The 13675-nt window shown below is 35.9% G+C and overlaps 1 protein-coding gene across 2 annotated transcripts; it reads left to right on the top strand.

Moving 5' to 3' along the window:
* Positions 1-1633: 1633 nt before the first annotated feature.
* On the top strand, positions 1634-11447 carry LOC132163378 (nonsense-mediated mRNA decay factor SMG7). Of its 2 annotated transcripts, none has more exons than XM_059573641.1 (8): positions 1634-1798; positions 4941-4997; positions 5235-5843; positions 5958-6080; positions 7315-7547; positions 7659-9612; positions 9722-9860; positions 10819-11447. In XM_059573641.1, exons 2-6 carry the CDS (start codon positions 4941-4943, stop codon positions 9589-9591), a joined length of 2955 nt encoding a protein of 984 aa, XP_059429624.1. In that variant the 5' UTR covers positions 1634-1798; the 3' UTR covers positions 9592-9612; positions 9722-9860; positions 10819-11447. The 2 variants fall into 2 exon arrangements, with proteins under 2 accessions (XP_059429624.1, XP_059429623.1); XM_059573640.1 differs by having other exon boundaries at positions 4889-4997.
* The last annotated feature ends 2228 nt before the right edge of the window (positions 11448-13675 follow it).

Here is a 13675-nt window from a genome sequence, read left to right as displayed (position 1 = left end):
TATTTTAAATTAATTAAACTATAATTTTACATTATTTTTTGAAAAAGTTCAATCTCATTCACTCATAAACAAGCATAAAGCTCAAACAACACATAGCAAAGTTTTGAAACAATCATAATCGAAGTTACGAAGTTACAAGTGTCAAAGATGACGTATTACATTTCAGACTCAAACAAAATCTGCTAATTTTTGACTAATTTTCAAATTAAACAACATATCTGAGTCAAACAAAGTCAAACCAATGCATAGGTAGCTCTTATTCGTAGGCATTGAGGGCAGATAACCTCAAGGCAAAACTCATTTCCCTCAACCCAAAAGTCATGATAACGTTCACATTCACAACCAGACCAAATCAATTTAATACATTATGCACAATGATTATAGGATGTCTGAGTAAAAATATAACCAAATTTATATATCTTTTAGAAAAAGTTTGTAACTATTAGTTTTCACTTCAACTAATAGAGTTGATAAGTTGAATTTCTTTTTTTTTTGGTTGAAAAAATTAGGTTTATCTAACTAATCGTACACAAAAGTGATGAATATATCCCACCTTTTTGTTATTCTCTATGGAGTTTGATGAGTTCTCAAGTAATACCTTTATGAATAAAAAAGATTGAGACCCGTGAGACATACCCCCAACAAAAAGACATTAATATTTCTGTCTCTTTGTGTCAAGGACCACTTTTCACTTTGCTATATTGAAGGACAAAACATATATGATAATTAGTTGGAGCTAGGATTGGTAATTAACAAACAAAAAAAAACAGAGTCTAATGACTCAATAAACAACAGAGGAAATTGCTCAGAAAGAAAGAAAAAGAGAACCCAATAAAGAGAAGTTGCATTTCAAAAGTTTTTTTCTACATCTTTTTTACTCCCAAATAAATAAATAAAAATGTAAATGAGGAATAGACGGAGACAAAGTTTTCTTTATCAGCCCCATCTGATATATATCGCGTTTTAAGTGGTTTTTCAAAAAAGAAAAAAGAAAAAAGAAAAAAAAAAGAGTCTATTAAACTAATATGTATACATATGCATTTTAATTAGTTCGTAAAAAGCATGCTATAATTAAATGCAGTTTGGACATGTGTCAATTTAATGAATAATGCTACTATTTACACCTATTTACCAACTCCATCTCATATTATTTTAAGTAATTTTCATGTTAACCACTTAAAAAAAACAAAAACAAAAGGAGAACATCTTAAAGTACGTCAGGTGTGAAATAAATGTGAAGAGTATTATTAATCTAATTTAATATAATGAATTAAAAAGGAAATTTGAGATAATGAACTTTTTTCCATCAGGCAAGAAAAAAAGCAGAAGATAAAAATACAATTCCAAGTAAATTAACATAAGGATTAAAGAAAAGGAGATTAGTCTAATAAAACGGCGCCGTTCAACCAATAGCCGCCGAAAGCAAAACTATCGGGAGCGTGAACAACGTTCACCGGCGCCTGAAAATAAACAAAACAAAACGAAAAACGGAAATACGAAAAATAAAAGGTCAAGTAAAAAAACAGAAAAAGGCAAAGAAAGATGTGCAAAGGGAACGGTGTCGTTTTATCGATCGCGGCCTTGGATGCAAACCCCGGGTTTGTATACTGTATAAAAGAGGAAAAGAGAACGCACATCGTTGAAATTCTAACCTCATCCCCTATTCGACCCTAATACCAAACACCACACCACCTCTCTCTCTTCTTTCTCTCTTTCTAACCCTAACGAAGACTTTCGTTCTCTTCACAATACGATGCTCTGATCCGAGATATTTTGCTCCCTGGATCCGATTCGCGAGGTTAGTTATTTATTTTGTTTATTGTTATTTTTTTTTTGGGATTTCGTATTATTGTGTTGTTTTTGGCAAATTTGGAGCTGATTCGTTTAATTGTTGCACCGTTTCTGGATGTATTGGATCTGGTTTTCTTTCTCTTATTTTTAATTTTTCTGATTGTCTTTCCTTGGTAAAAATTTCCATTTTTTTGATCAGTGAGGGCCTTTTTTTTTTTTTTTTTTTAAATATGTTTTCTTGGGATTCTTTTACTATTTTAGCCTACGTTTAAATGCCGAGAAAGTCGAGGAAACAGTGAAGGAAAGCGGAAAAATATGGAAATATAAATTTGTCTAATTTAGTCGAACATTGTTTCAGGCTTTTTTTGGTTGGGGATCAGAATAGTTGTCTCGGGGTTCAGGTGACAGAAATTGTAAATTCTAGGGTTTTTCTTTTTCGTTTCTTTTCTTTTCTTTTCTCACATCTTCTCAGCAGCCAAACGGAGGGTTTGTGCAAAATTGTGGAAGATGATGTTTACAGGTTTGGGTAGTTGCATTTGATACTACATAGAATTGGGGGTTTGTTTTAAGATTTTGTTTTTCATGTCTGGGGTTTTTAGGTTGAGAAGAAATGACAGAAAATCTCTATGGTGCAGTTGTAGTCATATTGCTATTAGAGTTCTTTAACTGGTCTTCTGTTGTTCTGAATGTTAGATATGGCTTCGTTTTTGCATATACAAGGATCAGAAATTAGTGGTCATATGTTAACTATTTTTATTTGAATTTCCATTGATATTATTTTTAATGATATCTCCTCAACAATAAGTAGATCTCGAGAACCTTTTTTTTTTTTTTTTTGGGTTGGGGGGCGGGGTGGTTATATTTTTCTGCTTTGTTACTGTTGATAAGTCCAATTTCCCTCCTGATTCTATCTTCTCGTTTAGAAATTTCAGGCAAGATGATCTGATTATGAGCCTGCCTTTAGTTTAATGATTGTGATCTGATTAATCATTGTGTAGAAGGAATTGTTAGCATGATTTGGCATTTTAGTCAGAGAGAAATGAACCGACGAGAAGAGGATTAATGAGAAATGAAGTGAAGTTTGTATCATCATTTTTGTTTCGGTCATGGATGGAAAAGTAGAGAATTGTCGGAAAAAAATAGAGGCCCTGTTTGTTGAAAAATGTTTTCACTTTTCAAACATTGAAAAGCATTTCTCAAACAATAGTATGTGGCCCCACCACTAACCACTTTTCTAAACAAACCACAAAACACTTTTTAGAAAACTTCCACACCTTCATGTAGAAATATTGAAAACACATGCTCATTTTTTCCAGGAATGTAGGCTGTCTTGTACCTATATATATATATATATTTCAAAAAAGTAGAGACTAGCGTCCATGAGAGGGGGCCGCTGGATCTGTGTGGCAGTTCCATGGTGGCCTTCAGATTTTCTTGTTAGCCGCCTTTGTGGCTGCTGATTTGGATGGCAGACAGCCAGACACCATGGTGTTTGCCACCAAATCTACATGGTGACAACCACAGTTGCCAAGTGGCGGCCACCCTTGGAGGCCAGTCCCCACTAGGCCCAAATTTTTTTTTTGCTTTTTTGTTGAAAATACTTATGTCTGTAAGCATCACGTTATTGTGGTTGAGTGGTAATGTTTATGTAGAAGGGATGGGGAGTTTTTGGAATATATTCTGCTTCATTGTGAGGTTGCTTGTGCAATTTGGACTTGATTTGGGTTGTCTTGGTTCATGCCTAGACGAGCAGTTGATTTTTATGCTGGCAACACTTGGGATGCTGCTGTGTGGAAGGTGGTGTCTTCGTGCTTTTTTTCGTGTCCATGGAAGAAAATAAATAATATAAGTTTTGAGGACTGTGAGAGGACTTTGGAGGAGATTAAGTCTCTACTTTTCAAAATATTTTTTCTTTGGACACTTGCTTATGTTTATCCTTTGGTGATTAGTTATCGTGATTTCCTTCCTTTTTTTGCCTCTACTAGTTAGGTGGCTTCTCTTGCATAATTCCTATGTACTTTGGGCAACTTACGCTTATAATGATGAGTAATGTTACACACTCCCACTTCTATACTCCTTTACGTGGCTTTTACAATTATCATTGGATGAAAATTCAATAATAATCTATCATAACTCCAATGGTGATTTTAAAAGCTACGTCAGAGACTGTGAGAGTCGAGTGGAGGAGTGAGAGTGTGTGTAGCATTACTCTTTAATAATATTTCGATTACTTAAAAAATACTTAGTTTTTTGCTTTTCACAAACACTTCTTAGTTTAGTAGAATTTTTTATGAACCCTACAAACTACACTTTTCAAATGTGGCTCCCACCAAAAACACTTCTCAGTTTTTACTTCTTCAGAAACTCTTTTCAAAATCCAAAACCCAACCACTTCTCATTGTTAGACTCCATCCCTCACAGATGACATGTGGCGGCGGCCACATTAGGACCAATTCTGTTTTTGTTTTTTGGCATTTTTGAAAATAATTCTCAGTTGTTTTTCGCTTTTCAAAAACACTTTTCAGTTTACTAAATAGATTTTTTATGTACTCCACAGACAACACTTTCAAATGTGGCTCCCACCGAAAATACTTCTAAATTTTCATTCTTTCAGAAAAACTTTTTAAAATTCAAAACACTTTTCAAAAACTTTACCAAGCAAGCTCAGTCTGCGAAGCTTTGTTATAATTAATTTGCACAATATGCTTTAATTGTTGTATATGGCTCACCAAATCCAACCAATTTTGGGTGGAATTATATTGGGGCCTTTTCCTTTCCTCTCCTTTTAATTTTGTCCTCATTACAATATCCAAACATGAGAAGTGATTAAATATGTTACCTGTCTTGCTTCTGTTCCATTCACTTCTCTGAATCCAAATGCTCTGTACCTCTAAATGAGGAAAAGTTAAAAAATTTGATTTTGTTTGTCATGGATGTTGTCAGCTAGTGAGAATCTGTTTTGCTGTATTTGGTTTGGTGTGGATTGTTTCACATGTGACTGTTCTTCACTTTCTTTAATCTTCTTTTTATTGAAAAGCTGTAGTATTTTCTTGTTCATCTTTAGATTGATGATTGCGCGCCTGTAAATATTCTGCAGATTAATGCTGTTTGAAGTAGGATAGCATATTAAATGGATGATGATTGTACAGATGGATAAAATGTCTGCTCCTTCTTCAAGGGAGCGTGCCCAACGCCTTTATGAGAAGGTATTTATTTTTTTCCTCATTAAAATTGGGCTTTTTCATTCTAGTTATGGGGCTTGGCTTGTCCATTAAGCTAAACTAGTTTGTGGTAGTAAAAATTTCGTTGGAATTTTCACTTGTAGGACACCCTCTCTCTCTCTCTCTCTCTCCGTGTGTGTGTATGTGCGTGCCTGCGTGTGTGTCTAATATCTATATTTTTCCCCTAAATATCTATTTTTTAAGATCATGTCTGTTGTGCAGAACATGGAATTGGAGAATAGGCGTCGGAGGTCAGCCCAGGCACGAGTCCCATCAGACCCCAATGCCTGGCAACAGATGCGTGAGAATTATGAAGCGATAATTCTTGAGGATCATGCTTTCACTGAGCAGCACAACATTGAATATGCTCTATGGCAGTTGCATTACAAGCGAATTGAGGAATTGAGAGCACACTTCAGTGCTGCTCTAACTTCTGCAGGTTCAAACACATCTCAGGGTGTGAAGGGCCCTACACGACCTGATCGAGTTACAAAAATAAGACTGCAATTCAAAACCTTTCTTTCAGAGGCAACTGGGTTTTACCATGATCTCATTCTAAAAATCAGAGCGAAGTATGGGCTCCCTTTGGGTGGTTATTTCTCTGAGGATACAGAGAACCAAATTGTTACAGAGAAAGATGGGAAGAAATCTGCTGAAATGAAGAAAGGTCTGATATCTTGTCATCGTTGTTTGATATACTTGGGTGACCTTGCACGTTACAAAGGATTATATGGGGAGGGTGACTCCAAAAGTCGGGAGTTTGCGGCAGCTTCAAGTTACTACTTGGAGGCTGCATCTCTTTGGCCATCAAGTGGGAATCCCCATCATCAGGTTTTTCTCTTTATTTTTATGTTTTCCAAATCTATTCTCTGTATATGGTGGATTTTAAGTTATATTGTGATTTTGATCTGTCATTGTGACAAATTCTCTCGGTTATTATCTCAGCTTGCCATATTGGCTTCATATTCTGGGGATGAGCTGGTGGCTGTTTATCGATATTTTCGGAGTCTGGCAGTGAATAGTCCCTTTCCAACTGCGAGAGATAACTTGATTGTTGCGTTTGAGAAGGTATAATGTTTGAATTTGTTTGTCAGGGAAATATATATGATAAACCTGAGATGAGGCTTGTTCGCGGAGTGTGGTATTGTATGTCTGCTGGTTTATCATATGTTTTTTTAATCTTATCTGCATACAATTATGTTGTGTTTTGTAGACTCAACAGCTTGCTGTTATACATTTTTCATCTGATTTATTAGTCTTTTAGATTAGATACTGATTTAGTGTATGAAATGCTTCTCTTATTATGGAACTATGAAAGCTGAGTACTTTTTTTATAAAGATGGAAATGAGGGCTGTTTTCGTTTTCTGTTTGATGTTCTTGAATATGTGAATCATGTAACATCAGTTGGATAATTATGAGCATGTTTGTGGGTTTGGAATCTAATTCACTATCTTGGTTGGAAGGCAATACTCATTCAAAAACTTGATATGGGATAATTTGAGAACTCAACTCAACTAAACCTTAATCCCAACTGAATGGGCTTCCTTACATGGATCCTTTTACATCATATAAGATCCATTTGGAAATTATATAGGACCAAAGTATGATATAGGCAGAGTTATAGTGTCTTAAAATTAGGTTACAAAATATGAGTAATGTTATTTGGTAGACTGTTATATGATTGCCTGCCATATAATTGGGATGTCGTGACAGTGAATATCAGCCTTTTGGATTAGTACAGGAGTTGACTTTTACTGGCACGTCATCCCAGTTGTATGGCAGTCATATAAGAGTGTACTAAATAGCATTTCTCTACAAATATACATGTAATGCATATATTAATTGCAAATATGTATGTATATAAACAGGAAAATATGATATTTTTGCTTCAATGCTTAGATTTCTCAATGTAATTGTCAATCTTTGATCTATAAAATAGATCAAAGAAATACGCTTCAGTTGAATTACACATTGCTGATTGTTTCATAATCAAAGTCTATTACCAATCTCCCTTTATTTGCCCCATGGAAAAAATAAACAGGCAGTATTATTATAACTCCTTAGATCATGTTAAGTGGTGGTTAAGTGAATTGTTTGATGACTTTTACTGAAGTTGGGCGCTGTGGACTCTCAAGCAACCTATATGTTTGGTCATGTCTTTGCCAAAGTAAAAGCTATTTTCAGTTTATGCTTCTGTCATGAGTCATAATTTCTTATCCCATAAGAGAAATCCTTTAGTATTTAGCTTAGCATATGCTTCTCTTTTGTATTTTTTTATTTTTTTATTTTCATTCTTGGCAGAATCGTCAGAGTTACTCTCAACTGCCTGAGGATGTTAAAGCTTCTGTGGTCAAGGAGTCACCTGTGCGGTTGACTGGCAAGGGAAGAGGGAAAGGGGATACTAAATTTGCATCAAAAGATACTAACTCAGAAGGCAGCCAGGTTAAGGAGAGAGCATCTACTTTGCCCGAGACATATAAATCCTTTTGCATCCGTTTTGTTCGTCTGAATGGCATTCTTTTCACACGCACAAGGTATTTCATCTAGAACCTTTACTAATTTGGGAATATAATTGACCAAGCACTGTGGACTGATTCTCTCTCTCTCTCTCTTTCCTCTTTGGTTTTCTGGCTTTATATTTCTAGCCTGGAAACATTTGCAGAAGTTCACTCGTTGGTTAGTGGTGGTTTGCGTGAGCTTCTGTCTTCTGGGCCAGAAGAAGAGCTGAATTTTGGTGCTGATGCCATTGAGAATGGACTTCTCATTGTTAGACTTATCTCCATTCTTATATTCACAATTCATAATGTAAAAAGGGAGACAGAAGGTCAGACATATTCAGAGATTGTACAACGTGCTGTTCTACTTCAGAATGCCTTTACTGCAGTTTTTGAGTTGATGGGGCATATATTGGAGAGATGTGTGCAGCTGCATTATCTTTCTTCAAGTTACCTCTTGCCTGGCATTCTTGTGTTTGTAGAATGGTTGGCGTGTTGTCCTGATGTTGCGGCAGGGAGCGAGGCGGACGAAAAACAGGAAAGTGTTAGATCAAAATTTTGGAAAAATTGCATATCTTTCCTGAATAAGCTCTTGTCCAATGAGCCGATGTCTATTGATGATGGTGAAGATGAGACTTTCTTTAATAACACCAGGTATGAAGAAGGGGAAACTGAAAACCGACTTGCTTTGTGGGAGGACTTTGAGTTAAGAGGATTCTTGCCACTTCTTCCTGCACAAACCATTTTGGATTTTTCGAGGAAGCACTCCTTTGGAGGTGAGGGAAATAAAGAAAAACTGGCCCGTGTTAAAAGGATTTTAGCAGCAGGGAAGGCTCTAGCAAATATGGTTAGGGTCGATCAAGAAACAATACATTTTGATTCAAAGGCCAAGAAATTTGTTATTGGTATTGAGCCTCAAATCTTAGATGATTGCGTGTTTACTACCACCTATGCAGGCATGCCTAATACGAATGGTATGTTGTATGAAAATCAGATGGAGAAAACAAAGAATTTGGGCATCCTGCAGCCAAATCCTGAGCTATACATGGAAGGAGAAGAGGAGGACGAGGTAATAGTTTTTAAGCCAACAGTGGCTGAGAGGAGAACTGATGTGATTGGTTTGAAATGGGACCCGTATGAGGGCCTGGAGCCTGGTCAAAATGCTTCAGCAGGTGATCTTAAATTTCTTGGTGGTTCTGTTTCAGCCCCTCTAGGTAATCTCCGGCAGCAGATTGCTCTTGATGTGGATTCACAAGTGCCGACCTCTGTTGGTAATATGGTCCCACAGCATCTCCAACCTATTCAATCTCATGCTTCGAAGTGGTCAGTGGAAGAGGAAGCTCTTCTTGCTAATGGCTTGAAAGGTCTAAGGTTTGTGGAGAATGGGCACATAATGAAATCTGAACAAGATTTTGGCATATCAACTCCTGCGCTTTCAGCTTCCATCCAGCAAGCTGTCAGTGCTAATACTAGTGGTATGTCTTACAGTTATACAAAAGCTCCAGAAGCTGTGACTCTTGCTTTTACATCATCTCGGGCCATGCCTGACAATTTGGCTGTGAAGACCTCATCAGCATTGCCAGCAGGCTTGCGAAAGAATCCAGTTAGTCGGCCTGTTAGGCACATTGGGCCTCCCCCTGGTTTTAGCCCTGTTCGCTCTAAGCAAGTGAATGAATCCATTTCTGGTTTAGACTTGGTAAGTGGTAATCCACTGATGGATGATTATAGCTGGTTGGATGGATATCAGTTGCCATCATCAACGAACAGCCCTGGGCCAAATGGGCCAAATAGTTCCGTCAATCACCCATCTTATTCAAACCCCCAGCCCATCAGTATCAGCAATGGCTTTAGTGGGACAGTCAGCTTTCCATTTCCTGGAAAACAAGTTCCAACCATACCCTTCTCAATGGAAAAACAAAATGGCTGGCAAGAATACCAGACACTTGAGCAGCTAAATCTACACAATGAACAGCAGTTGCAGCAGCAGCATCAGCATCAACTCATCAATGGAAATCAGCACTTTACTCCATTGCCTGATCAATATCCAGGACAATCTGTCTGGACAGGTCGTTACTTCGTGTGACGTCAAATGAGAGTATAGGTGGTAAGATCAAGTTTCCTATACTTCAATGGTTGGCAATTACTCTACTGGTATTACAAGTGACTATTATAGTGAGAAACTTGTTCTGGCCTAACAAACTATCATTCCTCAGGTCCTCGAGAATGATTCTGGTGTATGTACTGCATCCTTTTGCTACCAACTTTAAACTCCAACTTTGCAGCCTTGACAATGTTGATTTTGTTGGAGCATGGGTGGCATTGGCTTTCGTGCAGGCACTTGCTACTACACAAGTGAGTATTTATCATATCAAATAGTTGCACATACGTCATTTACATATGCTTCTCTGCATGTGTTTTGTGTCTCTGTTGGTAATGTGTATCTACACTGCTTCCTGTTTGTGTGGTAAGGTCCGTTTTTAACTTTTTATCATTCCTTCTCTTGTCTGGGTTTCTGTTGTGCATTGTTCCAACTATATCTGTTTTTCTTTGGTGAGTCTCAATCCCGGATTATCAGTGGGAACAAGCACATTAACGTTTGAGTTGGTTGATATTTAGTGTTAGTAGTTATGTTACTTTTATATCTGTTATGCATTAGCACGTAGCCTTTAATTCCTAGATTCTCTTAGGTTAGGTATTGGGTCTTTCTCTTATGCACGTGAGCAATATCAAGTTCCTGGGCCAGCTTCTGTTCATTAGAGCCTTTGATCTGATTGATTACTTAGTAATCAATAGACTCCTGATGCGGACTTAACTAGCTGCTCTTGTGGTACACAATATGACTAGACATTTTGTTTAACATATCAACCGCGTTGAGTTTGGAGCTTTCAAAAGCAGAAACCTTTTCAAGAGATATCCAAGTCTTGAAGAATAGTTTTATATGGGATATTCAGACATTATAATTAATCATTTCATTGGTTGGCTTGCTTGTATGCGTCAAAGGGCAAGATAATGTGTGGCAGATACTTGCTAATTTCACTTCACTTCATGTTTCTACTTGTTACTGCCCTTTATCTATCATACCCACTTCAATTATGGTCACGTAGAACCAAAAGATTTTGAAAAAGTATCTCATTTTTGCTAGGTGATATGAATTCACCAAATACAGATAATATTGCCATCCCTGTTGGCTAATTTGATTCATCTTCTTTCAGTAGTTTCTGTATGCTTGTTTCAATTTTTTTATTTTTTATTTTTTTTTGGGGGGGAGTGATGTGATACTATTTGTACATTTGGTTGTTATGTTGTACAGATTTCATCGAGCTCTTGAGCCTGGAGGAAGAAATATGAAACATCCACTATGATTTGAAGTTTGTAAGAAGTAAATGCTTTGTCTGGTTACTTGGGATGGATAGAACGTGTTAGTACGATCATCTGTTGGTTTTGGGCATTTCGTCTCAGGCAATTGGTGGAATATAGATGTGCTCCCATTCTACTCAACTGTTATGACAGTATAGCTGTCAAAAACACTGTTACTGTCTTCAGCTGGCAGCAGATAAATATATATAAAGAGTAAATGCTACTTGACAAGTTCTTTGCTATGAAGCTTTGGATAGGCTCCATTTGATTCGGGAAGGTTGCTGGGTATCAGCAAGTTGGATGGTGGGAAACATGGTGAAGAGTATATTTGGGTGAGTGCAAGTGTGATGTGTAATGGTCGTTGCTTCTGGATCAAAGACTTGTTATATTGTTACTATGCTCTACTTACTTGGTGGTTATATATGGGTGAGTATATGATAGGTGATGATATAATACCATTTTGGTGAAGTCGGGCTTGACTCGAACTTTTTTTTTTATTTTTTATTTTCTGATGAAATAATCTCTCTGGAATATGCCTCTTATGTTAAAAGTCGTATTATATCTGAGATAAGATTTGGTTTATTTACGCCTTGTGGCTTTTTAGTTTATTTTAAACTAGTAGGATTTCTAGGTGCTACGCATGTGGTGTTTTTGACAATATTCTGCCTAGAGTTAGTCCTATTTGTTAGACTATTACAACCGGATGATATGACAGTAAAAATTAGTTCTTGGATTAGCACCCCTATATATATAGTCTACTTAAACCCTGTTACTCACCCACTATCAATTATGCTGTCAAATCTTGATTATCCTGATTACTATCTATAGCACTTTAAGATATTGGTTTTCAGTAGGTAAAGGGTTATTTTGGTCGTGTCCATGGAAGGCAAAAGGTACGTCACTAAACAATTCAAATGGGTGGGAAGTTTACGTGGTAGTGTGCTTCCATTATATTTCCCAATCATTAAAAGTTAGGGATAAGATATAAAAGAGCGGAGAAGGGAATGACAGCAAAGGGATATGCTACAAGAGAATAACACGGTACCCAATAAGTGACCCATACTGTCAACATTGTTACTTTTTTAAGAGTTCCGTTTGCTATTTGCACTGTTTTTTTTGTTTTGTTTTTTTTTGGGTTCTCTATAAATGGCTTTTCTTTTAATAATTTACAATACTTCTTCCTACTGTGTTGAAAAAGATTAGTATTTCAATCTTCAATTTTTGTAAAAAAAAAAAAAAAAAATTGAAACTAAACTGCCTCCCACAAAAAGTGAAATTCATTGGTGAAATGGGGAGGGAAATGGCCATTATCATTGTTTCTTGCCTGAGTGTCTGGATTAATACCGAGGAACTTTTGTCCTTAATGAGTAGCTCAATCGGCAGTAGACTACGCCTCATGAAGCGAATGTTACTAATTTGAATTTTCGTTCTCCCTTCTCTTGTGTGGACATATCAAAAAAAAAAAATACTGAGAAACTTTTTACTAAAATAGTTCCTCAGTGTAACGCCTTTAATAATTTTCTCATTTAATTATTGTCTGTCCCAGTTGCTTAACATCTTATATTATACTTTAGACAAAGATGAATTTATTTATTCAACAACGATGATTTGCTTTTATTTATTTATATTTTAGCAAAGATAATGGTCTATTGCAAACACCATAAAGTCAAGAGTTTCACATTAAAGGAAAAAAAGATAAAAGAATAGAGAGGATATATCATATATCCAAGTCCAACCTCGTCTGAACATGAAGAAAACCGAGTGCAAATCAGAGGGCTGGCATTGAGAATGGTCGCACTCAGCATGCCATAGGGGGAGCATGTGCCTCTCATTTTCAAATACTACTTTTGTGGTGGTTACCAGCTAATGTTCAAACAACAAATGGACATAGTTCATCTTTATTACCGCCATTTTCTACTTGTCTTTGCACTTGATCACTTCAAGGCTGTCAACTTATTTAAAGGAAGGACAAAAAGATAATATATATATATATATATATATAGTAAGCCTTTAAAGAGTGTAAAGATAAGAAGGAGGTGATGATTCGGACTCTACAAAAATAAATTGACGTGATAGTTTATGTGAATTTACATGATACTTATTATATGTACATATAAATTGATGTGACAGTTTAAGTGCTACTAAAATGTGAATTGTTATGTACCAGTTCAGGTAACATTCATTTTCATAAAATTAACAGTAGTGCTAAAAGTACGACAACTTTTATTATAATGTCATTTACAAATTGAAGTGATACTATCAATTCTTTTACCAACTATGGACTACCACATTAATTTGTAAATGACTTTATAATATTCTTTAAGTATATTTTCTCTTCCATAAAATTTAAATTGTTAGGTGAGTTTGTAAGACAATTATGGTAAAAGTTATAGTATATTTTATTACAAATAGTCTTTAAAATTAATGGAGCCTATGAAAGGTAATAAATATTTACTCCACAGATTGAAAGCTGGAAGTTGGAGAAATCTTGTAGTAAAAATGATGCTTACAATTTGTCATTAGCACATTACATTACATACCACCCGGTAAATTTTTCTTATGCGGTAAATTCTATTATTTAGAAAAACAAATGATGGAATCTCGGTAATAGTTGAAGAATGATTTAAGAAATATTTTACTATAACAGTTTAAAAGTTCAACAGATATCTCTCATTAAAGAGTTTAGTTTTATATATCCAAATGAATATATAACTTAGTGAGGTGCAGTAAACTACTAAGAGAAATGATCGGTGCCAAAATCCTTTTAAATGAATGCTAAAATGATAATGTCTAAAACATTTAATTAGATA

The sequence above is a fragment of the Corylus avellana genome, chromosome ca10 (genome assembly GCF_901000735.1).
Source record: "Corylus avellana chromosome ca10, CavTom2PMs-1.0".
Lineage (NCBI taxonomy): Eukaryota > Viridiplantae > Streptophyta > Magnoliopsida > Fagales > Betulaceae > Corylus > Corylus avellana.
This window is presented reverse-complemented; position numbering and strand designations above follow the sequence as displayed.

Coding starts and splice junctions, on each gene's coding strand:
- LOC132163378 (XM_059573640.1), top strand. CDS start 4,926: ATGATGATTGTACAGATGGATAAAATGTCTGCTCCTTCTTCAAGGGAG. Junction 4,998..5,234: donor CCCAACGCCTTTATGAGAAG/GTATTTATTTTT, acceptor TCTGTTGTGCAG/AACATGGAATTGGAGAATAG. Junction 5,844..5,957: donor GTGGGAATCCCCATCATCAG/GTTTTTCTCTTT, acceptor TTATTATCTCAG/CTTGCCATATTGGCTTCATA.